The sequence below is a fragment of the Limanda limanda genome, chromosome 3 (assembly GCF_963576545.1).
Source record: "Limanda limanda chromosome 3, fLimLim1.1, whole genome shotgun sequence".
NCBI classification, from domain to species: Eukaryota; Metazoa; Chordata; class Actinopteri; order Pleuronectiformes; family Pleuronectidae; genus Limanda; species Limanda limanda.
In genome coordinates, this window is record NC_083638.1 from 5,130,975 (window position 1) to 5,158,936 (window position 27,962).

A 27,962-nucleotide genomic window follows, 5' to 3' on the forward strand; every position below is an offset into this window, starting at 1 on the left:
ATATTAATCCTATCAGTCAAATCATTGTTGATACCAGTGTCATGATCAGTAGGATCTGTGTAAAATGTAAAACTACATTTCTCTCCTTCCAGGTGGCAGGTCTGTTCAGAGATGCCAGTATTGGAAACGCAGTCAACATTGTGGTTGTTCGCCTCATTCTTCTGGAGCAGGATGAGGTAAACATATAATTGTGCATGTTTATTAAACTGTGGTTGTTTCATATTTTGAGAGGATACAGAACAGAGTGTGTTTGTGTGTAGTGTGTTATAATAATTGGACGACAAAAACCAACAAAATATTCACATTCAAATCACTGGATTTTTATTTGGATATGCACCAAATTGCACACACTCACAAATAACAGATTATTAATTGTTTCCTGATAAATCAACCAATATGCTGAAAAATCTCGCTGCGTTAACGAAGGTGGTAAAAAATATATATAATCCTGATCCAGATCTGCACCAAAATGTAATGGGTTCTACCCCGACTCCTATCACACTCTTCCACCAAGTTTCATGGTCATTCGTCCAATCCTCCTGCTGACAAAAACAAAATCTCCTCAGCTGATTCGGTAATTCATCTGAGTTTAATAAAACACAAGCCTCTCCCTAAACTCTACTGGCAAACAAAAATAACACTCGGTCGCTTCCACATATTAAATAAAAGCCACAAATCAGCATAAAAGCAAAGATAGAAACTGAAAAGCACATGTGGAGAAAAACATCCTGGAATATTAAGTCCATCAGCAGCAATTTACTGCAAAAACAACACAGCTGTGTATGATGCCATTAGCTGAGCTCCATCTGATCCACTCAAGGGTTGAAAGCAGCAACGATGCAATGCAGCGAAAAAGCTATTTCTGTAGCTTTTGCCATCATAAAGACGTGATGTTTTAATCTCCAGCTGCCAGCTCTGTTCACTCCGAGGCAAATTACGTGCAATTTCCTTTTCTGACATGTTAACTGTACGTGTTCTATCCTCCCTGTCACGGCCGTGGACGACAGGACGAGTTAAAGATCACGCACCACGCCGACAACAGCCTGAGCAGCTTCTGTAAGTGGCAGAAGAAACTCAACATGAAGGAGGAGCACCCGCTGCACCACGACGTGGCCGTTCTGATCACCAGGTAACAAACACACTCACTTCAGTTAGAGCTAGAGCTAGAGTTAGTACAGTATTTCTATCAGAAAGTTTTTTACTTTGTGGACTTCTGTGCCCTCGTGTCGGCAGCTGTAGTAAACTGCAGATGATAGAAACCAGCTTAATGAAGCTGGACGCCTCAATAGATGAACTACATGTAGGTACATGAATGAATTTAATCAAGTCCAATTAATCTTCCAAGGAGATGAGTCACAAAAGACACAGTGTGACTCATTCATACGGTTTTGCGCAGTTAATTTTTATACTTCATACAAGTCAATCTATAACATTTTTAGCATCAAAGGGAGAATAAAAAAAAGAAGGACCCGTAGCTTTATATTCTCTCAGAGCACGACGGCAGAGTTCCATCTCTAACCTGCACCTAATAAAGATTCTTTGTCAGTTTGATTCAAGATTCCACAAAAACAACTAAATGGATTTCCACGAAACCTGGTGGAAGAATGTGGGAGGGGCCAGGGACGAGTCCATTAAAGTTTGGTGATGATCCCGATCAAGCGGCGAATCCAGAAGTTTCTTTTTCACTTTCTTTAACATTTTAGATGCGTTTCTTTGCAATTTCACTGTTTCCCAAGGCAATAATTAATAAATCATGATGAAAAATAAAATCAAGTGTATTTAGGGAACTGATATCTAAGAGTGTGGAGCTGGATTGAATTGAAGTTGGACTGTTGGACGTCTTTAGACGTGTGAACTCTACTGAACACCTTTTCTAGTTCCAACTGCTTTAGTTTGTGCAGGAGATATAATATTAATATTCCTTTTAGCTTAAAAAAACTCACACATTATATGCATCATTTATTCCACAGGGCTCGCTCTGTTCTGGATCCCACTGAAATATTCTTTTGGCTTTTAAATGATTTCTCTCTCTTTCATGGCCTGCCAGTAAAAACCTTCCACTGATCATCACAGGGCTCCGGCTCCATATGTCCGGTTTTTCCGAGTGTATCCGCGAATTCTGAGGAAACATCAAGGGAACCTGTTAATTACAGCTTCATGCCGCAAACTCTCAACCTCAGCTGCATAGTAGGGCTGGAACAACACGGACTTAATGGATCATACATCACCAAGGAGGTCATGTTTTCGTCTGTGATGGTTTTTGTTTGTTAGCTGGCAGAATAATACATAACCACTCTGCAAATTTCCATGATAATTTCCTACGGGGTTGGACATGACCCTAGAAGGATCTCATTAAATGCTGGTGTGGATTCAGAGTAGGGGGCGGATGCATGAATTCATTATCTCTCTCTCTCTCTCTCTCTCTCTGTCACTAATTATGTTCAGTCCAGATGCTGACAAACAGAAAGACTGGCTTCATGTTGTGAGTGAAGGAATCCGTCCATGTACTGCGATACAAAGACTTAACACTTGAACCTAATGCATCAGACTCATACTGTTCATGTGGCTCTGAGAGGAGATTTATCCCCTTGGGATTCGGGCCGAATGCTGCTTTATTCACCTCAAACTCAAATCACTGAACTTTGTACCTTCAAAAGAAGCGTAAATTAAGATACATTTTATTATCCCACACACATGCACAGACATGCACAGGCACACTCATGCAAGGGGAAATTTAACCTCTGCTTTTAACCCATCTGGTGCCAGACACCAGATGGGTTAAGAAAATTAAGAAGGAATTTCCTAAACTGCAAAAACATGATTTAGTGAAAAAAAAGAGGAGCTGAGCTAGAAAATACAAATGTGCGGACAAACAGAAATAAAGCACAAGCTGCAATACATTGTATTTAGGGAAAGCATGGTCTGACCCGGGAGGAACACGAAACACTGAAGTCATTTTCCTGAACTTTTTAAAATTTACACACCTTGTACAACACAATCTGTATCAATAGGCACTTCTTAATAACGGTCTTTTTTTTCTCCACAGTTTATTTTTTTGAAATTTGTTGTGCCAGAGTGGGCAGCCGTGTACGGCGCCCGGGGAGCAGATGTTGGGGGAGTAAGGTGCCTTGCTCAGGGGCACTAGACAGGGTAGGGAGAATCCTCTTGGATTTTTGGACAGATCAATCCAGGTTCGTCTTTTTGTTTTTCTCCGTGGAGTCGAACCAGAGACGAACCAGAGACCTTTTCTGCCCGTAGTCCAAGTTTCTGCCACTAGTCCACCGCCTCTCCCAATCAAATGTAGATGTAAATGTAGGTCACCCATATTTTAACCGTGCTCGGGGACACCCAGGAGGAACTTCAGCTGTGTTTCAGTCGATGACCCACGACTTTCTGACGGGACAGATGCACGTCTATTTTAACCAATCCAGCTGTCCATGCAGAACATGTCAATACTCGTGCTGTGGTCGTGTGTGTTTGCAACTCAATACTTTTCCTAAACATATCAAATCAAGACCCAGATGGAGAAGTGAAGCTGCTCCTGCTTCACATGATGTCAGAGCCCAACTTACGCATGTAGTAACAGGCATTCCAAATGGAAGTTACTCTAAAAATACACCTTGAGTCGCGTTAACATGCTCAAAGCACGAGTGGAAAGTGAGCCGCTGCATGTGCTATGCTGTCAGATTGTTTAAAATAGAAGTTTCGGTTCCTCCAGCTGTGCGTCGACAGAAGAGTATCGGGGTCGGGCAGAAGAGGAGAAAATGAAAAGGAGGACGAGTTATTTATTTTTATTTTGTATTTCAAGAATAAAGTTGACGTGTAGAAAAATAAAGTTAAACTACATCAGAGAAGATTTTTGTGCATTTTGAGAATAAAGTTGAATCGGTGAGCTGCCGGTGTTCCATGTTTCCCAGCTCTTCTAGTTTCTACCTCTGATCAGGTGCAGTTTTCAGCTCAGTACCTAATGCTGATCACCACACTGTGTTCATGTGCCAAACGAGACATATTTTCCTTGTTACTAAAACTGATTTCATCTGCACAAGGAATTTTGTAGAGGCAGACATTTTACTCATATTAGTGGTGGCCTCCATCACGAAGGTTACGTTTTTCGTCTGCGTTTGTTTAGTTTTTTTTAGCAGTATTATGCAAAAACTACTCAAAACTATTCAGCCAATTTCTATGAGATGTTGTGGATTCAAGGTAGAACTCTTGTTGTGGATCACAACCCCTTCAGTACAAATTCAAAGTTCATTGATTTGTTAAAAGCTAAATGTTTGGTTTCTTTTTGTTTTGATATATTCCAGTCATCTGTCTTTTGGACTCACCTCCAATAATCTTCCATCTCTGTCCTCCTCTTCCTCCTCTTCCTCCCTGACACACACTTCATCTGTCACTTAGTCACTTCATTACTTCAGTTCCTCCTTTTATTGTCTTTCTCTGGCTCTCGACTTTGAATAACTAAGAACTTTAATTCAGACAATGACGAGCTAAATGCAGGATGTGCATTTACATATAAAAGCACTTCTACAAATTGATGACTTTCGCAAAAATGAAATTCAACGATTAGTTGGTTGTCTCGATGAATAAAAGCAACCTTCATGCTGTTATTACAGTGATAAAGTAGTAGGTTTTACATAATGAACTTGTTTTAGGTTAATGATAACTTTGCCAGGCTTGTTGTACTGTGTGGACTGTGTTTTTAGATTTTCAAAAACTTTTTTCCAAAACTTTAACATTACATGTGGTCAAAGTAGCATTGATTTGCCACATGACTCTGAACGTTTCTACAAGAGAGACATCTAGACAACAGATCCTTTTATATTTGTCCTGTTATGAGGTGAAGCCGCCACATCAGACTGGTTCCTGCACATTAAAGGACGAGGTTGCTGGTTCATGGTTGGTTCCTCCTCACCACTGATGACTCAGAGCCCCTCACCAGCCTCGTAGTTTTGGAGATTTTGACTCAGTCGTCAAACCATAAAGTTTTAGGCCTCATCAAAGTTGCTCCGCTCTTTTCCCACCTGGCTCCATCTGACACTTTGACAGATAGAACCAACTGTTCCCTCACCATCAATATATCGCACATCTGTGCTGCTGTTAATTAATATTAATGGATTCATCTGTTTGTCGGTGCTTTCATTTATATATATATAACAGGAAATAATTAAATTCACAACAAACACAGGGGGATTTGTATCTGTCCTCCATCTCCTCCTTTGTTTTCTTTATAATCTTTTATGTTTAGTCCTTTCATGTCGTTGTGTTTCAATCTGTCCAACTCTCCACCTTCACTTTTCGTAGGAAGGATATCTGCGCTTCCATCAACAAGCCGTGTGAGACTCTGGGTCTGTCCCACGTGGCCGGGATGTGTCAGTCGCATCGCAGCTGCAGCATCAGCGAGGACACGGGCCTCCCGCTCGCCTTCACCGTCTCGCACGAGCTGGGACACAAGTAAGGTTAACCACACATAGCAACACAAACACACACACAACATCGTGATGCAGGCTCAGATAATCAGCAGAGATAATAGGTGACTAAAACTCACATTTAAAGGTCCAGTGTGTAAGATTTAGGTGAAAATAATCCTTGTAGTTGTTTTCACAAGTGTTTTTTAATCAAAATTGTACGAATTGTTGTTTTCTTTACCCTAGAATGTTTTTTTAATATTTAAATACTTCATATTTAAATACTTTATATTGACATCAGGAGTGGATCCTCTCTACGGAGGCAGCCATGTTTTCTTACAGTAGCTCAAACTGGACAAACTAAACACTTATAGAGTTTTTATAACAGCTGAAGCTACCACAGGTTCTCTATCATGTTTGGAAGGGGCGGGTGAGGTGAGGGGTGTTCAGCTGCAACATGCAACTCACCACTAGATGGCACTAAATTCTACACACTGAACCTTTAAATGAACTAATCCAACTGGTTGCTAAGTCCTGCACATTGGTCCGACAGCTACTTACACGATGTCATGAAAAGATGCTGTGGCTAAAGCTACGTGTCCAAGAAACAAGTCTTCATCTTCGTCAGTTGATGATTAATGAAGCCGACATGGAAATAAATGTAACGTTGTTCTTGTATTGCACCGAGAGCCATTTATCCTGAGTGAAAACCAATTTGATGATGAAAAATGGGAAATCACGGTGTTCTTTCATTCTGTCATAACTTTGTTTGGCCTCAACTTTTACAAGCAGTAGATTAAACTTCCATTGTTCATCTTCTCAGACAGTTCGTTTGACTCTAATCGCTGCAGGAGGAGCTTTTAGGATGAGGGATTGAGTTCTTGGCAAACACACTGCTTAAGTTGCTGGAGTTATAATGATCCCAGTCCAATTTAAAAAGAAGGACAGAGCCGCTACTCATTCAGTGAAGAAATCCAACATCATTAAAACAAATTTAAAAATCCCTATTAGTGGTGGAGGATGAAATACCTCCACCAGCCTTTGTTATGCAAGGTTAATACTTCAGGGAGTTCACAGACACTGCTGCAGTGATCTGGAGCTAAGGCGCTCAGGGACAGTGCGTCCACCAGGCCAGAGGTCTGGGCTTCATCTTCGATTCTGGTCCATCAACAAATAATGCAGTCGAATCAGGAGTATTTCCCAGATCATCTCTTTCATTCCAAAATGCACAAACCCTCATTCTTTTGTGTCTTGTGTCGTGGCAATTTCTACAATCCCACTACCAACGAAGAAACAAGTCTCAAAAACTCTTACAGTATCGTCACCTTTAATGCTCGAGCATGATCAAGGAGAGCATTGTAAGAGATTAAATCATGATCAATCAAAAGGGGAAATAAACATTATTATTATGGTCAACTATTATATTTCCCTTACAATTGTCGTCTAAATCACTGCAACTCGTTTTTTTCCCAGGGCTCCGCACAAATCAATCAATCAGCAGCCTTCAGCAGAACACAGCAGCTCGGGTTCTTACAAGATCTCGGAAATATGAACCCGTCACACTCGCTCCGTCATCCTTGCACTGAATCGTGTTTCTTAAGAATCACCTCAGTGTCCTAATTTTTTGAAAATTGCTTTCAATTAGATGTTAAATCCTACTTTTTTTTTTATTGAGAAGTACTATATAAATAAAGTTAGTTTTTTATTATTTTCATGCCAATGAGCGATAATATAACAAAGAGGAGATATACACAGTTTTATCTGCAAGCTTCCTGCTCAATGCATCAGTTTGCAAAGTGCTTTGGCATTAGGACAAAGCTTGAGAGGGCGATTGTGCCACATTACAGTTGCTTAGCAATGATTGGAACTTGTCTCGCCAACTCAAGTAGATTGGCATGTAAGCTACTGCTCCATGCTGCACTTTATCATTATGGTAAAGTTGATTGGTTAAATTCAGGTCTCTCTTATTACGCATCGAAACAAATTTCCCACAGGATCAGTTATTTTCTCTCTCTCCATTGTAAAGTAATCACCTTACTTAGTGACGTTCATTCCAGATAAGTTTACTTCCTGCAACCTGTGTCATCTTCTCTTGTCCGTGGGTGTTTGAATTCACAGCAGATAATGAGGAGTCATCTTCTGCTGCTATCAAAAGTTTCATGTTTAAACTTTTCTCTTATCACTTTGTTTTATAAGAACTTTGAACTGTTTTCTTGCTTTTCCATCACATTAAAGTTCTGTCTCTCTGAATGTATTGAAGTAGTTTAACTGAAAAACACGATACATATACAAGATGACCTTTATACAAGATGTATAAAGGTCTCCTGGTTTTAAATTAGCCGTCAGTTTCTCATTAATACTGTTTTTATCGCAGTGCTTTCAAGCCTCTTCTGATAAACACTTCACTCAAACAGAAACTAATCTGGTTCAGACCGGCCCTAACAAATAATATTGTAAATTCCCTGTAAATATGAGAATTGAATTAATTATATGACTTGGTTAAAGTTGTTTGGCCTATTTGATTTAAAAGCACATGATGTTTCCTGGTAAAGATCCAAACAAATGTTCCATATTAACCATTAAGCTGAGAACATAGTGATGCTCTGATAATCTAATACTGGAGCTATTTATAATGTTGATATAACAGACGATTGGAGGAGATGGGGGGGGGGGGGGGCATTTGACTGAAAACACCATGTGAGTGTTAACATGATTATTGGACTTTAGAGAAGTTAACCAGGTCTTATCTGAGACAGGTTAAACTCAATGGTGTTAATATACAGTCACATTCTGACATGGTCTTTTTTGCTGTAATACAAACGGGTTGAATTAATTAATAGACACGGCACGCTGTATTTTTAAATTTAATTTGATTTAATAACAAACTGTAAAAGCTAAACATTGTCTCATTTAATCCATCAGTCCGTTGATATCTCCATATATTTGCATTCTCCTCAGACTAACTGAACACAGAGAATGCGGTTGACAAATTCATTGTATTTGTTCATCTTGATTGTTGAGCTGCAGCTGAGCCCAAAAGGTATTGACAGAATGTTATTGTCCAGCGTGTGTGTGCCTGGTCGACTGCAGGTCCTGGGTCAATAGTCATGGTGGTTTATTTTTACGTTGAATGCAAGAACAGGTCCCGGACTGACAGGAGCCCATTGTGCATGTACAGAGCATTTCCTCCTGTTACCGTTCATGAATGATGAAGTCTCAATGTTCAGCAGTGTGCAGGAACTTTAATAAAAGGGGGAAATGTTTTTTTTTAATTGGAGTCCTTTTCACTTTGATTCTTATGTCATCTAATACTTAGATCTTAAGTTGATTCTCATGATTTAAAGAGGAGAAACATGATGAAAGTGATTCAGTGTTTACCGCACTGAGGAGCTTATAAGTACTAGGTAATACTGTAAAGGGGCTAATTTCTGTATTGGTGTTGTAAAACTAGTGAAGTGATGCAGTTGTAAATAAGTGAAATGTAATCCAGATTCAAAGGCGGGGGTAACTAGCCCCGAGCAGGGCTTCACAGATCAACTCTGTGTTTTTAACTCTCCAAACAGCCTTTAACTGAGCATTACTTTACAAATCCAAGTTTAATGAACAAAAGAAACCAGTTGCTCTGTCCTTCAGGTTCAAACGTGAAATGTGGTGAAAACAAGCACAATTTTAATCTGCTGTTTTATCAAATGTCGAAATATATCTCATTGTACGTCAAAAATAAAATAATAATGAACAACAATAAAAACAACTAGACCCATGTTACATATGTTGTTGTCTTGCATTATCCAAAATGTTAAAACTCAGATAAATCCCTTATTCTATTCAAGGTAATGGTTCATTTCACTTCGGTCGCCTTTTAATTGGGCTTTTTTCTGCTGTAAATTGTGGGTCAAACAATGTATGATGAAATGTGTTGCAATTATTCATCCAAAGTCATTTGTCCGAAGTGGCCCTGTTGTCTCTTGACCTTGAAGTGTGTGTTTTCCGTGTTGTTTCCACTAACTTTAACTGCCCTCTCCGTGGGGTTTGTGCTTTTATGTCACAGCTTTGGGATTCAGCATGATGGCAACGGTAATGACTGTGAACCCATTGGAAAACGACCTTTCGTCATGTCTCCACAGCTCTTGTACGGCACCTCCCTGCCCAGGTGGTCACGCTGCAGTCGCCAGTACATCACCCGCTTCCTCGAGTGAGTGTCACCAACACGCTGCTGCTCCGCTATCTGACGTATATGACTGAGTGTGTTTGAAGTTCAAGGTTTTTGAAGTGCACAGACATGTTTGAAGCATTCATGTACCAGATCACAAAGGCACCGGGCAACCGTACGATACAGAGTGTACGTGCTGTGTGATGATTCAACATGGGAGAGCAGACCTGTCATCTCAGATCACAGCCGACGTTCTCTGCATAATAACTTGTCCAAATGCACAGGATGGATGTGGGGATATGCTCAGAATATGCTCCACACTTGGGATTGATGTGTCCCTGGTGTCTAGGGTTACATCAATCCAACTTTTGTCCTGATTCAGATTCTTGGTACGTCCCGAGCACAGCCGGCCTCGTGCGTGCTCGACCCAGACGCCGGCGTTTTCCTGTTTTTATGAACTCATCTGAACCGGAACATTTCCCGCTGCTCTGTTTATACGTGAAATACAAACTCCATCTTCCAAAGTTCATGTCTGTGAAAACAATTCCTGCCGTTTTCTTTCTGCACAGACCAAAACTGACAGGCTTGACTATAAACTGTAGAGTTCTAACCACTATGAACCGATTGCCTTCATCAAACTTTGTTAAACGCTTTGTAAACTTTCATCGATGCAGTGTTTGAAACAGCTGCCTGTGGCCGCTCAGAATCCACACAGCATCAGCTCCACATGTTTTTTCCTCTTATTTTCTGGCGTTGAAGTTTTGTGTTAACAAAGAGGAAACTTCAGGTCATATTTGGAAGGTTTGTCGGTTTTTAAGGAGCGTAGACAGTCTAATTATTTACCTGCTGTGACTAGAGTATCCCTGTATAGTAAATCGAACACGACATGCAGGGTGTGTAAGTGCGTGTGTGTGTGTGTGGTTTTGTGTGTGTGTGTGTGTGCACATACAGTCTCTGCAGCTACTGTGAATCTCCGTGTCTGAAGCATTTCACCATAATTGCCCCAGTTCCTCGGCTCCGAGCATCTGGAATTCATTTAGTGGGTGTTCAGCCAGTCGACAGCTTTGTAGCTTCTTGACTCAACAAGAGGAGAAAAAGGGCTGTGGGGGGGGGATATTTACACTCGTGGGAGTCTGCAACACAAAGGCCGCTGGTCTGTGTGTGTTTGTGTCTCTGCTCTGGTAATCATAAGGAGACACAGAGAGGCCTCAGTGCTCAGAGGCTCGCCAGTGATTTGTAGATTTATCAAAAGGAATTTGCTCTGACAATATTACGTTGGACTCGCTGATTCGATTCTCAGGTTGCTGTTGTTATTTCTGGTGAACTGAAATGTTTCGGAGGGATTGAGTCAGGGCTGGGGGGGGCTGGGGGGGGCAGGGAGGAGACAGACAGATGAGGAGCGGGGGGGGCAAGGCAAACAAAGCGGAGGCGCAGGAGATGACGAGCCCGAGGCGCAGGCAAACACAGGGGTGAGCTCGGTTCAGAGGAACAGAAGAGTCCGAAGGCCGCGCTTCTCTTGAGCTTGAGTAATGTGTTGGTGAACTGAACAGTCTGGAGAAGACTGGAGTCTTTACAGTGTTGATTTGTGAATGGGCTTTAGGTGCAGAGGAGGAGGGGCAGCAGGAGGGAATCTTCAGCTCATACACACACACGTAACCAAAAACATATTCCTAACCCAAACCAGGGCCAATGCATACCTCAGGACCTCAGAAATTGGTCCTGACATTGTTTATGCTTTAATAGTCCTGGAAAGGTAATAGAAACAAGTACACACATACACATTAGGTAGAGATACAAACTTTGGACAAATATGAAAAAACGAGGAGGCAGGAAACAGGAAAAGAGGGAGAAGTACGAGATCAGGGAGAAGAGAGAAGTTGTCAGAATTCAGATTTCGTGGCTATACATCAAATCAAATGTTGAACACATGTGAAAAATACCAGTGGTACCAGTGGTAATACTGATGCCAAAAGATATATGTATTACAGTTAGGGTTGCAAAGGGGCTGAAAGTTTCTGGTAAGTTTCCGGAAACTTTCCATGAGAAGTTAAGCCCGGGAATTTTGGGAATTTTGAAAAAAAAAAAAAAAAAAAAAAACGCAAATTAAACATCATTCAAGCATACACTACAGCAGGGCTATTGAGGCCTGCTGTAGTGTGCAGGACTAGTCAGGTAAGTTTCGATGATATTACTGGGGAAAATATATTAGCATGCTGATTGAGGATTGTTCATCTGTTCATCTAGCCTATTTCCATTCATTTATCCATCAATTGTAAAATACTTTTACAGACGATTCCAATTGTTTGGCTAACTATTTATATCTCTGGCATTGCATTAGCGTTTTTTTACAAACTTTTTTCTCATCTTATTCTACAGAACAATGCCACGTGCACAATCTCATGTGTGGAGACATTTCACCCCATCCAATGTAGAAGGAAAGGCTGTGTACATTTGCAAATACTGAGCAAAGACCTATGTTAAGAATGACACAACAATGCAGAAGCATATAGTCAAGTGCCCAAAGTTTCCTCAGGGCTCAAATCAGCCTATGACTAAACAAAATGTTTATATTTATGTCTGTATATGACAAGGTAAATACAGTTAGTATAAATTACCAACAACATTTCCAGTTTATTCCCGTTAATTCCCGTTAATTCCCGTATATTCCCGTTAATTCCCGTTAATTCCCGTATATTCCCGTTAATTCCCGTTAATTCCCGTTAATTCCCATGACAAGTTTCCAAGTTTGAATATTCCCGGAATTTTGCAACCCTAATTACAGTACATACAAAAACGATGCACTGCACCCACTGTTCAGCATTTATTAGCTTTAATAAAATTAAATGGACAAATGTACGAACAGGAAACGTTTCACTCTATAAAAAATGAATTGACTTCTACCTAGAGCCGTGCGGAGAGCGGCTTAAAAAACAGGATCCACTTCATGGTTGTTTCCTGTCTGAACACTGACTGTCGCTCATGATGAGGTGAACAGGTTCTCACAGTCAGAGCCTGTGTTCATCTCTGTGGGGAACAATCTGCATGTCGGGAGTTTTAAAGTGAATGTTAATGACTATGAGATGGATTGCTAATAAATTTGATCATTAAGAACTCATGTTCCCAAAAGGTAATTCGATTTTTATTTTATCTTGCCACTGTTAATCTACCTCCACCATCGTGTCCTCATTGTAGTTTCACCTGTGTTGGTCTGTCTGTGAGTCTGTAAGTTAACATACTGGACTTGGTGCATATCCAGGAATTCATTTTTACTTTCTTTACATTGTGTGAGAGGCAGTTTTTCCAGCATTCATTGATTTCTCAGAGTAATTCATGGATCTTGATGAAATGTCAGGCATGTTCAGGGGACGGATTTTTTATGAGTTTGTCCAATTTGGTGCAGATTTAAATATAAATCTGGACCGAGTGAATTAATTGGACGTTTCATTAGGGGCCTGATGGGCCTTGACAGATGTGTGTGCTCACTGAGTGCCATTAGTCCCTCGGCAGATCTGTAAGTGAAAGTCAATAATCAATAATCATCAGACAGCATGTTCCACTGATCTGTGGCTGACACAGAGACGGGTGATTGCACAAATGCACAGCGTTGAACTGGTGCGATACAATCTAGAGTGGGAGATATTCTGACCAAACCAGTTGACGTTTCATGAATCAGACTGTAAATAATCTGATATTAATGTGTAGTCTTTTTGTCCAGAGCTTTGTGAGCTTGTTGAAATCTGTCCTCTGAGTCTCTGCAGGAACTTTACACTAGTGAAGCTTTAGACCCTCAGTCTTGTTTTCTGGTGCAATAATGAGTTCATTACTGTTAATGGGTTTAACTGGAGTCACAGAAAAGTTTGACTGAATGGAAACGATATTTAAAATCTGAATTAACTGTGATCCTATTAATATTATCTAAATGAATACTGGACTAATCCATTTCAGTGGCTGGGGTAAGATAAACATTGAAATGGAGATAGTGAAAACCCGACACCGTCTTCCCACCCTCCCCCCCCTCCACAGCTTGCTGGTCCCTGGTATTACTTCATCTCCCAGTATCCCTTCTTCAATCCTCAGCTTCCCACTCCTCAAACCACTCAAATTTGCATCGATCAGTTTCTTCACACGCGACCAAACAGCTGATATTTGTCTTCCCATCTCATTCCTCTAAATGCCAGCGTTTTATACGATTAAGATACATTTATTTGTCCCAAACACATGCACAGACATGCACAAGCACACTCATGCAAGGAGGGAAATTTAACCTCTGCTTTTAACCCATCTGGTGCAGGACACACAGAGCAGTGAGCAGCCATGTACGGCGCCTGGGGAGCAGATGTTGGGGGAGTAAGGTGCCTTGCTCAGGGGCACTAGACAGGGCAGGGAGAATCCTCTTGGATTTTTTGGACAGATCAATCCAGGTTCATCTTTTTGTTGTTTCTCTGTGGAGTCGAACCAGAGACGAACCAGAGACCTTTTCTGCCCAGAGTCCAAGTTTCTGCCACTAGTCCACCGCCTCTCGCAGACCGAAGGACAAGGCGTCCATTGTTCAGTTCCGGCTTCAGCTGCCGCCGCCGGCCTCTGCTGCTCGCGCTGCTTCAGATGTTCGGTCTGTAGGTGTCGTTTCATGTGGAATGTGGAGGGTCACACTGAGACGAGCCGTGGAGATGTTATCACAGAGCCACTCTTTAATCTCCAGAAGAGACAATTCCCAGAAGTCCACAGGGGCAAAAACCAGAGATTTCACACATAATAGAGCATATGATTGCAGTGGCTTGACTATGTATATATATATAGATCATTTTTGAGAGTTAAGTAATCGGCGTAAACATTTCCAGGAAGGCTAGCTTCGACAAAGGCTGCAGTAAAAAAACTAATTTGCGCTCTGAGTTGCTTTTCAGTCCAGGGCCACTCATGGAGAACATTTTAATTGCTGCTGTTCAGTCGTCATTGTGAGGTAAACTTACATCGATGATTTGTTGTTAAACAGAAATAATTGGCCTTCCTATATTCTTAAATTTGACAAATCTATTTATTCTTGTTTTTTATCATTTAGTTAAGTACATTTCTGTCGAGGTTTTACAGGAATTGAGGAAAATGTAAGTTGGAGATCAAGAGGGCCATTTAATAGAACTTCAATGTTTGAATGTTTTAAAATAGGACATGACATATATGACAAGATGAGAGTCCTTGTACGTTTGAAGGTCCTGCATGAGTTTAATGATGAATCGCAAGCTGCCGGCAGATGTTGGAGATCATCAGTCATGTACCTCAGAACTATCGGGTTGTTTCAGGAGACTTCTTCTTCTCAGGCAGACACACCTCAGACCTGCTTGTGAGTCCCTGACATCTTGAGTCTCTCGTTCTGCAGTCAGCTATGTTTCCATTTTTACGGTTTGGGGCAGATTCCAAAGCTGTTTGAGCAACTTGATGGTGGATGTTGCAATGAAGCCCGGCTGCAGCCAACCTCCACTGGGCGGAGTATTGCTCTCCAGCCAGGTTCTTCTGCCTCAGAGGACATATATCTAATACCATTCCCTTCTTTAAAGCGTCCTCCTAGATCTGGTCTTTGGGTGGTTGTGTTGATAAGTCTTAATGGGACCGTTACCCACTGGCCAACATCCACCAGCTGGCCTTCTCCTGGTCAGTGGAAGAAGTCCTCTTTTTCCCTGTTTCCCTTCTCGGACATGAATTATTTATAATGTGCATGTTCTCAAAATATAATTCTGATTTTATATTAGCGACGGAGCAATGGAAATGACTATGTAATGTGGAAGGAGTTGCTTCTGGAGACAAACCAATGACTGTAGAATGCATCTTCCTCTTCCGCCATCTGTTCAAAATATTCCAGATCCGGGAGAATTTCACGTCTTTTATTGGAATATGATATCGTCAAAAGGTAGATTGTTCCAGGATTCTGTCTCTGACCTGCAACTAAGGATATTTGCTGAAGCACTGAATAAAATATATATTATGTAAATGTTAGCCTGTGGATTTACTGTGAGGTTAATTATTACTTTGCTGATGTGAGCATTTGTCCTCACAGCTGCTAGGACGCTCTACAGCTTCCATCCAGATGGTTCTGTGCATGGACTCAGTGGATGAAATAGACTCACAGTGTTTTCAGATGTCCGACTATCAGGTTTCAGTTTAGCTGGAAGATTTGCAAAAGCTGCAGCTGAATACTTATCTACAAGGTTTACAGATCAACAAGACAAACTCAGCTTAAAGATTCAAAATGCATCGACTGATCGACAGCGCTTAACTTTACTCGACTCAATGTGTTATATTGGACGTTTCCCTCTGTGATTTTATTCCTCTAACATATTTTCCGATCTTGACGCCACTCTGAATAAGAGCAAAGTGTGTTTAATGTAAAATAAAAGCATGAAAGCGTAACTCACTCTCCATCAGCGCATAATTTACAAAGATGATTTCTATCATCGAAATAGATTAGTCTTGAGCTACTTTCAAGGACATTTGAAAACCCGCTTATTGTTGTCATTAAATTCCACCGCACGGCCGACAAGTCAGTTAATATAACCAGCGTGTGAAACCAGGAATTCATTTTCCTCAGAGATACCATCATGATTAAACATACTGGGAGGACGGCACTCGCTTCATTATCACTTCATAACTAAAGACACAGACGGTCTTTGTGGGAGATGACTTGTGAGAAATATTCGTAGGACTTAAGGAGCCATTACACAGAAGATGTTATGTATGTGTGAAGATCTGAATGTGATGTTTTGAAAACCACGGCTGGTGCTCGAGTCCAGAACTCAAACACGACTCAAGTCCTGATCCAGGACTGGTGACTCGACTTGAGCCCTGGTGACCCGGACTTTGACTCAAGCACTGACTTCTTTATATACATTATAAGAGGTTCAGTGTTTCTTTGATTGTGGGTCAAGTATGATCCTTGTCGTGTTATTTCTGCTATTCATTCTATTAAAACCCCCTTTCCCTCTGCAGGAAACCTTAAAGTGCAAGACATATGGATACAGATCATTCCTGGAAAATAATCTCTTTGTGTCTGGAATAATGAATGTAGTCTTACATGAAGGAAACGATCACCAGCAGAAGTAGAGGAGCTCTCTTCATGTTAATGCTACTCTATCTCTCTCCCTCTGTGTCTCTCTCTATATATATATGACCAGGAGATCTTGATATATGTTCTCATCTTCCCCTCCTCCTCCTCCTCCTCCTCCTCACAGTCGTGGCTGGGGCTGGTGCCTGGACGACGCCCCGGTGAAGGACAAACTGACGGTGAACTCGGTGCTTCCTGGGGTTCTGTACAGCGCCGCTCATCAGTGCCGGCTGCAGTACGGATCTGGGTCCCTGCTCTGTGATGACATGGACGTAAGAACATACAATATAAAATCAATATAAGTCAAGAACCTCATGCAGGATTACGCATGACTCCTGTTCTTCTCCTCTCTGCAGTTGTAATTGGCTGTTTTGTTCAGTTTTTTTTCCAACATACTTTTTTCTATCTCACACGCACACACACACACACACACACACAGACACGCACAAACCCTCACATATCCTTGAGCAGAGCTTGTTCTTGTAAAGTCCTTGTTCATCACAACCTCATTGTTCCGTGTTCCCATTACGTTTCCTTTCAATGCTCTAGCACATGTACTTTCTTACGACACACTAAAAGGGTCATGCTATCTAGGGGATGTTATAAGAACTTATAAAATTGTACGTCAGTCTGCACTTAATAATCAGTTACTAAGGTGAAAATGTGCAATTAAAATAAAAAAATTATGAAAAAAATAGATCCATTGCTGTGAGACTGGAAAGTGTGTTCAGGTGCGTCCGGTTTGCCTGAATAATAATTAAGATTTGTGGTAAAAGATGTTCATTGGATTTAGTTCAGAAAGAAGAAGTGAAGCATGGGGGGGTTAGACTCATGCTAATGGTTGCTTGTCAGAATATTTGTCAAATTTTCTAGACAAAAATTACGATTTTATCAATTTCTGATGAAATTCCAAACACATTCTGCACAAAGTAAAGGGTTTTTAATCACAACCTGGATCTACGGTATTTTTTCATTAATTACAAGTATTAGCCTTTGAGGTTCAAATCAAGGCCATTTTTAAGGAGAACATTAAGCAGAAATGAAAAGCATTGGGTTTGGGTGAATGTTGGTCGTGATTAATGGAAGAAATTAACACTGAAATCGTGACGTTTATCAACATTTTGACAAACCTCAAAACAAACGAGTATTCAAACAAAAAGGAGCCAGAGGAATAGTTAATGAAACATAATTAGTTATCGAGTCATTAACACCTTCGACATCCTGAAGGAATCCAGGACACAAGTCGTCATAGCTGCAGCATAAGTGGATCCACTTTTGCATTGATTCTTCACAAATGGCCTCTGTGCAATCTGTCCACAACCTGCTCCACAGTAAATAGATTATTTGATATGCTCTGGGACTGAGGGAGTCTCTTTTCATTGTATATGGACAACTGAGCCGATAAGAACAGTGTAAGCAAACCTGCTTCACAGCTTCTTCAACCCCTTGACACCTCAATGTGCAGACATCAGTCAGATTAAACCCACACTCACCTGCTGAGCAGCTTCACACACTCGTCCTCCTTTTATCTAAACCAGTGTCAGTGGTTCAACTGCTTTCTGCTCCTCTCTAATGTCTGGATTGAACAGACCCTTCATCTTATAATGGGGTTTTCATCCATTGTAGAGCTGACCTCAGTCCTCAATGCTTTTCTGCTCTGAGCCATTCATATGAGCATTAATTCAGATGACACTTCAACTGCTCGGTGTGACCTTTTGAATGTTTGAACTCTCAGTTATTATAACGTCTCACAATCTCACCACTGAGACTAGTTTTATGAACCAGAGAGGAGAAGCAGCGCAGGTTGTAGTGAGAACGTCTACACACTAAGAGAAAGTGAGAAGACAGCTGTCATAGAGGCAGAGACATGGCTTCTGTTAAAGACTCCATGAAATGAAAATAGAGTTTTCCCCGTTTTTAATCCTGTGTATCGCTTTATTCCTTCTAATTTACAGAATATATGTTTTTAAAAAACCAACAAAATTTCAAAATCCAGTATTTTCTCTTCCTGCAAATAATTTTTAACTGTTAGATGATTCATCCTACACTCACTAATTTGGCTTTGAATGAAAATCCACCTGCATCTTTTAATCTAGGCCTGAACATGCATTACCCCGAAAATACGATTCAATCAAAGTCTTCCCCCGTCTCCTCTCCTGCCTGACTCACGGTTTAAATCTGCCGGTGAAGGCTGAGGTGCATGTTGGAAAGGTGAAGATAGAGGGACTGGTTACAACGACTGGTTTGAAAGAATAACCAGGGAGTGAACACAGGATTTGACAGAGATTGGCTCCATCTTTTCTGAGCAATTTGAGTAAATACGTGGCACATTTGATTATCTATTCAGGCCATTCCTGGCTTGGAGCTGATATAAATAATGTATATGTAGTCACAACATCAAACCATAGCCACAGGGGTGAACGGACAGAGACCACACACATTCTCGTTTCCGGTTGGTAAGGTAATTTTTGAAAGTAACAACAAAGCCTCTCTATGAATGCAATTCGTTTCGTGCAGGTTTTACAAGGAAAGAAAAACAGATGAGGTGCTTAAAGTTTTATAAAACCACCCGACGGCCGTTTTGAATCCCAAATTCTCCCCGACAGGGTTTTTCTTGAGGCACATTTATAAACTGCCTCGGGTTTAAAGTTCTCTGTGGAACTTTCTTGTAAATATACACAGTAATTTTAACGTTCAGTGTTGCTCACATGGTGGAGACTAACAGTGAATAGATTACCCTCTCGAGAAGTTGTTTTCTCCTTGATTCCATCAGCTTGCATCCTTTTTCCCTTTTGTGAAGTGAAGGGCTTCTATTTCAAGTGTTCCTCTTTTACCTCCACATATACTCCACAGGACTCTCATTTGCTGAAGGCTGGTGCACAGAAACGGGGCCAATTAACTGGATAAAAAGCTTCACGTTCAAAGCACAAAAGCAGAATTCAGGAATTTGAAATGGCCATGGTGGAGTCAGCAGCCTCTGCTCGCCCACTTCAGGCATTGGCTGCCTGTCGCAACTTAATGGACTTTGAAATGCATTATTGATTCACCATTAAAAGTGGCAGAATGTTATATCTTTTCAAAGAAATGGCGCAGAGCCACTTAAAAAACCTTCAAGCTTCAAAAGCAGCAGTTGCATTTGGCCTCGTTCATTTAATTGAGCGCTTAACCTTTTCCACTTAGCTACAACAGGCCCCCGACGGTAATTCCAGTAGATTATGATGGATTTAGTCTGTAGGTGTTTGTGCTTATTAAACAGTCAACACAGTGTGTTGTGGTGCCGCCTATGGTACAGAAGTTAATGCTGTTTTTCCTGTTTGATGTGAAGCACCTGCTTTTAAAAACCTCAAATTAAAGACCCGCTTCTTCATTGTTACACATTAATAATTTACTGCAGCGTTTGAAATAACTTCAGAGCTTGTTACACAACCTATTCAGATCTCTTGGGCATGTTTTGCTTCCTGGGGAAATAATAAAGTAATACTGGTGTGGAGGTGAGGGGGCTGGGAGAGCACCCCCACCTCCACCACAGAGGATCAATCAGCACAGGTGAGAGCTGTTAGCTGATTGGTCCTCACAGTTAAAAGGCAGCGTCCTCATGGCGCCTCAGAGACTCAGAGACTGGAGAGCAGCCGGACTAAGCTGGAAAGCTAGTCACTGTATGTTTGTTATACGTTTATGTTTGTTCACGCGTGTGTGGTGTAAATTATTCAATTTTTTAGAAAAGCATGCAGTGTCATAACTACATCTCTGACGTTTATAACAAACCAAACCGTTTAAAAATCCGTTGAAAATTGAGCAAGTTATGGTTATTTAAAAGGTACGTACCACTACAACACAATGTTATGGGTGGGCAAGCCGCCTGTAGCAAGATGGCCACCATGTGCGGACGTTCGACTCCGTTGGCCGAGACATCTAGCCTTATATATATATCTATGGAGCCCAACATCTGCAAGGACTGCGGTCTGACTTCCTGCCGTTGTGTAGACTCAACAACATAAACTTCTAACAAACATACAGTGACTAGCTTTCCAGCTTAGTCCGGCTGCTCTCCAGTTTCTCCAGTTTCTCCAGTTTCTCCAGTTTCTCCAGTCTCTGAGTCTCTGATCCTCTGTGGTGCAGGTGGGGGGGGCTCTCCCAGCCCACCTCCACAACTGGTTTGTGGAAAGTTAAGGTAAATTATACTAGAAGTCTGATAAGCCCTTTCATCATCATACTGCATATACATGTATCCAGATTAGATACTTCTGGATCATTATCCAGATAATTATAAAATTTCACCTCTCTACACATACCAGATTTTTTTTTTCATTAAGACCCCTTGCATTTACTTTCTGGAGAATTTCTAAAGTTTCGCTGTGTTAAAAAAAGTGGAAAAATAATAACTGGATTGGATGTGCTCCAAAGGTTAATGGTTTCTTCCTCGACCTGATCTCTACCAGTCCAGGAAGTTTCAAATCACTTGGGTCTAGTTTTCTCCGTGATTTTACTAACAATAAACTAATAAAACAGAAATTTCTCTGTTTGGATTCAGATTCAGGTAACTTCATTAATCAAAGCTGTAGCAGCAGCATTCAGACGAGTGCAGAATCAGTGGGTTCGAAGAGCAGAGGTGAAGGGATAAAACTTAATCAAATCAACAGGCAGCACGTATGTGTCCTGATTCTCTGATTACATTAATGGATTCTGACCTTTTATCCCGGTGCTGCTCTTCTGCAAGTTCTTGTCGTGTTTAAATTATGAAGTTACACAGACAGAAGCTTTGCAGTAAAAAGCCGTCTTCAGAGTGCGGAGGACTAAAGTTTGACAGAACTATAGAGACAAAGTCAGGTTCTTCTGATTGTTTTGGGATCTTGGCCAAAGGGTTTAAGGGATTATATAAATTGGTTTGAACAGGGAGTCCTGGGATTCGGGAGGGATTTTTAATTGATTTGTTTATTTTCTCAAAAATTCTTTAAAGTCTTTAAAGATTCCTGTGCAATGTGACGATCATCAGGCACTTCCTCCTTCCCATTTCTTTTGGAAACGTTTCTCTGCAGTGACAAACCGTTCTTTAAGTCTTTTCCAATGTTTCTTATATTCTCTTGTGTAAGCAGTTAAGTTTCTTTAATTGGAAAAGCAGCTCAATTAAAATGTTCAAATCATTTACATCTGTTGTGTGATGGTTTTGGCCCCAAAACTGCAAAATGTCCCTCACACATTCACAAATGTCACACAGCGGCATGAAGCCGATTGCACCAGTCAGACATCACTCCTTGATAAACAGCACATTTGACCTTTTGGTGTTATCAAATTAATTGGTCTTTTGATTCGTTATTGTCACAATTCCAGGTAAGTCATGTCTGGTGGAGTTCAGTTTACAACAGACAAGCTACTTCTGTTGATAGTTTTAAGAAACAACTCGAGGACTATTTCTATGATCATGCTTTTAATTAATTGTATTCTTTTTTTCAAACACTATATTTGCTTTTTTTATACCTTTTGCTAGTTTTATGCTTTTATCCTAAGTCTTGCTAACCTGTTTTTATAGAACTGGGGTATTTATTTCTATTGTAAAGCACTTTGAGCTGCATTTTATGTGTGAAAGGTCACATATGTATTATTGTTATTATTATTATTATTATAACACAAAAACAGAAAGAGGCTTCAAGGCCAGCATTGTGGTTTCTGAATGTGCTGCACATTTCTTAACGCTGTGCACAGGATGTGTTGTTGTTGTTTCTCAGGTGCATTGAGCGGCCACTGTCACCTTGGATTTTTGCACAAAGGATAAAAACTGTTATCAGGATTTATTGTCATGTCTTCAAAAGGTTTTTCATCAGGTTGTTATGTGTAGGAGCTGTACGTTGAGAGGACGCAGATATGAAGTTGTGGGATAAACATGTCAATCATAAAGGTGATACGTTTATTATGTAACATTAACAAATGAGCGTCAATTTAAAGGAATAGTTGAGTTTGAGGAAAATATCATCAATAATCTCCAGTGGAAATTCATAATCCAGAAAAATCTGTCGAGTTGATAGATGACAAACTAAAAACCAACACAGATTTTTAACTCAGTAAACGACAATAATCACAGAAGAACATTAGATCGTTTTATTTTTATTTATAATTTGAAGGTAAAAGCTTGAAAAGCAGTAACTAGCGCGGGTGCACACAGGGCACATCAACACTTTCATAAAATATCCCAGCTCATGTTGCTCAGGAGCTTGTGGAAATAAATGAGCAGTGACTAACAACACGTCTGAAAGGCAGATGTGGAGTGTGATGTGTTTGTGTCTCTGCTTTCCTCAGGACGTCTGCAGCACTCTGTGGTGCACGGTGGGAACGACCTGCCACTCAAAGCTGGACGGGGCCGCGGACGGGACCAGCTGCGGTGAGGACAAGGTATGTTTTCCATTTCCTGCCTGTGAGAGAGAGAGGAGACGTGAGCATTGCAATGAGAATGCTGATTTTTTTGTTGTTGACAACTATGATTATCATGCAGGAGGGCACAGCTACGTTCCCCAGTCTGGCTGTAAGATCACATTCTGTTCAGTTTCTGCTTGACATGCCCCAAATCATCCTTCCATTAGCTATAACCCTAGTAGAGGCAGGTCTGGGGTCAATCCCAGCTTGCCTTGGGCAGGAGGCGTGGTCCACCCTGCACAGGTCGCCACCGTATCACAGGGTCAGAGACAATCAAACAGTCACATTCCCACCGACTGGTCATTTAGATGCTGCATGTGTTGGACTGTGGGAGGAAGCTGCAGTGGAGGAAACCCACCAAGTACCAAGAGCATGCAAACTCCACATTGATTTGAGCCTGGAACCCCCTGCTGTGAGGCTACACTGCTAACCACCCCACTTAGCCACTTTGCCAGCCAGTCCTCTGTTATTATGATAAATATACAGGAAAGTGACAAAGGCTTTTTGACTCCGGGCAGAATGAAGCGAGTGACTCAAGCCTCCATCACACTCATTAAACCTCCTTTGCTTCAATGTTCTTTTTTCCCGGTCAATAAGTCATCAGGTGAATCATGGACGTCCCTGGAAGCGAATCGTTTTAAACTGGTTGTAAATTCACCAAATCCCGACTCCTCTCGTGATTCATGTAGTAATGTGAAAATAAATTTAGACTAACAGTAAAACTAAGTTGCTATTTTTTGTGATTAAAACCTTGGTTCCTCAGAAAGTTTATGATTTATTTGATTTATAGAGGAAGACTGCAAAGATTGATGAACTTCTGATTAGGGCTGGGCAAGTTAACTCGTTTTAATCAAGTTAACTCAAGTGATGAGTTAACTCGATTAATTATTTTATCTCGCATTAACTCAGGTTTGATTATTTATTGTTTTATTGTGAAAGTCAGGCTTTTATTTTGTGTAAGTCTGTTGCTGACTGCTGCAGAACAGGAAAAAAGAAAATAATTGGCGGATAAACAATCGAGTTAACTCATCACTTGAGTTAACTCGATTAAAACGAGTTAACTTGCCCAGCCCTACTTCTGATATATAAATAACACTGCAGGAAACCATACAATTAAAAATGCCTGGGTAGGAGTTTGTGCCTTAGAAAAAGTAAAATAACACAGAGTAAAACTATGAAATGGATCCAGCTCTCATTGAAAATACTAAATGCACACACAAGCCTCAAAGTGGCCACAGTGAGAATCGTGTAAAAACAAGAAGATGAAGTTTTGATGTGTTTTTTCCATCAGTGGTGTTTCAGTGGGGAGTGTGTGCCTCTTGGATTCAGCCCGGAGAGCGTGACCGGGGGCTGGGCGTCCTGGAGCGAGTGGTCGGCCTGTTCCAGGACGTGTGGCGCCGGCGTCCGGGGCGCTGAAAGAGACTGTGACAACCCAGTGTGAGTTTCTCAGCCTACCAACGCCGACAGGTGTCTTGGCCATTTTTTTTTTTTGCACTGAAATAACGTCTTTGAATGTCCCACAGTCCCAAGCACAGAGGGAAGTATTGTCTGGGAGAGCGACGGCGTTACAAGGTGTGTAACATCTCCCCGTGTGCCGCCGACCTGCCCACGTTCAGGAGCGCCCAGTGCTCTCACTTCAACAGCTTGCCGTACAAGGGCAAGTTCTACAAGTGGGAATCAGTCATCAACCGAGGTGAGCAGAGAGTATTTAAGCCTCGGGCGTAATTTAAAGTCAGGATGAAGGGGTTGGAGCCCCGCCCCTTCAAAAATCATATCTCCACACTGAATTAAAACTATAAACTGTCATAAAACAAGTCGTCAGATTTCTCGGTTCAATTTAATTTGCAGCACAAACAAAGAATGTGTTTTTCTTTCACCCCAATTTGATTGTAGCTACTCTGGCTTCCAGCTAGTTGATGTTATCTGGCCAAGTAAAATGTATGAGGTGATAATTTCTAAACTAAATAATGTTTGTCAAGCGCTCGGAAATAATAATTATAGGAATTATCCAGAGTGTTTCACTTCAACTCCCCCTGATGCACATTCTTTTATCCATATTCACATCCTGTTCTCTCTTCTTCTTCTCAGTGAATCCGTGTGAGCTGCACTGCCGACCTCTCAACGAGAACTTCTCTGAAAAGATGCTGGACGCCGTCACCGATGGAACACCGTGCTTCGAGGGAAACAAAAGCCGAGACATGTGCATCAACGGCATCTGCAAGGTACTGGAACTGCTCCTTTGTCGTTCTCTGTACATTCATTCATTCCTTTGTTTCCCATGGAATTTGTGGAGCACTTTCCAACCTTGTTATATATGAGTGCTATACAGAGGAAGTTACTTTTATTATATACTCCCCAAGGTCGTCACTTGATTATTACCATGCACGTGTCCTGTTCATTGTCGTGGAGGTTTGTTAGTCAGGCAGTTTGTTCAGTTGACCCTCACCTTGTTTTTTCGCCAGGCGAGTGCTGTACCTCTGACATTCTGTATGAAAATGAGCTTGTTGATAGAAACACGTTGTGGCTGTTATCGCTGAAGATAACAAGCTGCTCCTGCCTCTCACCCGGGGCCAAAATGCCAGGAGCTGATACAGACGCTGTTTGGATACTGAGTGGACGCTAATCTCAGACCTCGGGCTCTGACTTTCTGACATTTTCTGACATTTTTTATGTCAAGCACCTGCATTTTATTCCACCTCACCTGTTTCATTTTGTGTTACGGAGCCTCGCTGTAACAGCAAAGGCCAAATTGGTATTTTGTTTTCGTTGACAGTTAAAACATACACATCTGTAATCAAAGAAATCCACCTCAAATATGAATATTTTCAGCTGATGGCATAGTCTGTACGCGATGATGGGCGACTTAGAGATATTTACTCATCGCATTACATTATTTATATGTATTAATTAGGGCTGGGCAACGATTAAAAGTTTTAATCGCGATTAATCGCATGATTTCCCTGATTAATCACGATTAATCGCATTTGTATACGCAAAATCCAATAATGAATTAAAAAGTAGTGTATAGCGCAATTTTATTTTCAATGTTCTGCCATATGAACGAAAGTGCCATAACATTTGTTGTGCAAACACTTTTAACATCAGCATTTAATACAGTAGCAGTTAAATAAAATATTCAGTGTAAATCTCAACTTAACAATGTAATCAAAGCAAATACAAAATTAAAGCTCAATGCCACTGCCAGGGCATTAATGTTATCCTCTCGCTCCGCTCGCTGTTTCGTTGAGTGATTTGCTGATATCAACTGTGTGTTTTGCATTTAGATGATATTTTAGACTGGAAGTTCTCCGGTGATAAGAAAATTCACCTTGGCAGTGGCTACAAATAACTTTGGTTCTGTCGACTCCGCCGTCTGGAAGAACTTTAAAATGAAAATGGCCATGTAAAAGCTCCGTACCCTTATCCATGGTTGTTTATCCGCCAATTATTTTTCTTTTTTCCGGTTCCGCAGCAGTCAGCAACAGACTTTCACAAAATAAAAGCCTGACTTTCACAATAAAACAATAAATAATCAAACCTGAGTTAATGCAAGATAAAATAATTGTCTGAGTTAAATAAGTGATGAGTTAACTCGATTATAACGAGTTAACTTGCCCAGTCCTAGTATTAATATCTGAGGAGCAGCCTGGACACCGAACGCTTTGCTCTGCTGCTGTAATAAACATTTCAAACTTAGGTTGTCCATCTTAAATCAGCCATTACATAAATTTACATGCCAGGACAATAGTACTTCTCTGTAAGAATAGCTTGATGAATTTGAGTAGGTTTTACTATCTACATTATACATATACTATTTATTTACTTATATTTCTACACTGTAGCGTTGCTATTACTGTGTACGTAAAAGACTCGGTACATCTCCCACAGCTTCTCTTTACTTGGATTATGTGCCTCCCTGCAGCCGGTGGATCAGCAGCACAACATGGGCTGTGGTTGTAGTGATGAAGCAGCACTGAAGAACAGCAAGAGATTTCCACTTGTATTATCTGTCATGGTTGAGCAGGTCAAAGGTGCACGAGGCACCTTGAGGCAGTGCTCTGTGCTGGGTTTTGTATTTTTTAACACATTGACGTGAGCATGAGCAGAATCTTGTTCTGATCCATTCTTCATGTGACGGACTGATGATTAGAAATCTTTGTTAGTATTCAGCAAAGCAAATGTCAGCGTAACATCTGGTTGCTGCCGTCATCTTACGTGTAAGGTTTATTGTTGAATGTTGCATTGTGGGATTGACGTGGGTGTTTGTGTGTCCCAGAACTTAGGCTGCGACTACGTGATCGAGTCCAGCGCTGTGGAGGATCGCTGTGGGGTTTGTCATGGCAACGGCTCGACCTGTACAACTGTGAAGAAGACGTTTGAGGAGAGCGAAGGACTCGGTATGTTTCTCATGTGTTTGAGCCTTTTATGCAGAAGGTGTTGACATGTTACAGCAGGAAAAGCAGATGTGTCAATAATAAATAACTAATGATCCAATACTATCTATACTAATACTATCTATTAACGATACATGAGGATTCCTTGTGTTTCAGTTCCACTCACTTTAAATGTAATGTCCTTCAGGCTATGTTGATATCGGACTGATCCCAGAAGGAGCCTGGGGCATCCGGATTGAGGAGGTGGCCGAGGCTGGTAATTTCTTGGCGCTCCGAAGCGACAACCCAAACAAGTATTTTCTGAACGGCGGCTGGACGATCCAGTGGAACGGCGAGTACAAGGCAGCGGGGACGGTTTTCACTTATGTGAGGACGGGACACCTGGAGAACCTGACGTCTCCCGGGCCCACCATGGAACCACTGTGGATTCAGGCAGGCGGAACTCCTTCACCTAACGTTTCCCGTTTGTCTTGTTCCTGTGTGTCGAGTATAGTTTCCATGCAGTTATAATTACA

General features: G+C 41.1%; 1 protein-coding gene across 1 annotated transcript in view; it reads left to right on the top strand.

Annotated features, from left to right (window-relative positions):
• Positions 1–27,962, top strand: part of LOC132998838 (A disintegrin and metalloproteinase with thrombospondin motifs 7) — a 72,084-nt gene that overhangs the window by 21,327 nt on the left and 22,795 nt on the right. The window contains exons 5-15 of the mRNA XM_061068584.1: positions 93–176; positions 1,008–1,129; positions 5,305–5,454; positions 9,457–9,600; positions 16,776–16,920; positions 22,940–23,032; positions 24,345–24,490; positions 24,577–24,746; positions 25,142–25,275; positions 27,330–27,450; positions 27,635–27,879. Coding sequence (XP_060924567.1) covers positions 93–176; positions 1,008–1,129; positions 5,305–5,454; positions 9,457–9,600; positions 16,776–16,920; positions 22,940–23,032; positions 24,345–24,490; positions 24,577–24,746; positions 25,142–25,275; positions 27,330–27,450; positions 27,635–27,879 — 1,554 coding nt within the window. The remainder of the gene's footprint in view (positions 1–92; positions 177–1,007; positions 1,130–5,304; positions 5,455–9,456; positions 9,601–16,775; positions 16,921–22,939; positions 23,033–24,344; positions 24,491–24,576; positions 24,747–25,141; positions 25,276–27,329; positions 27,451–27,634; positions 27,880–27,962) is intronic.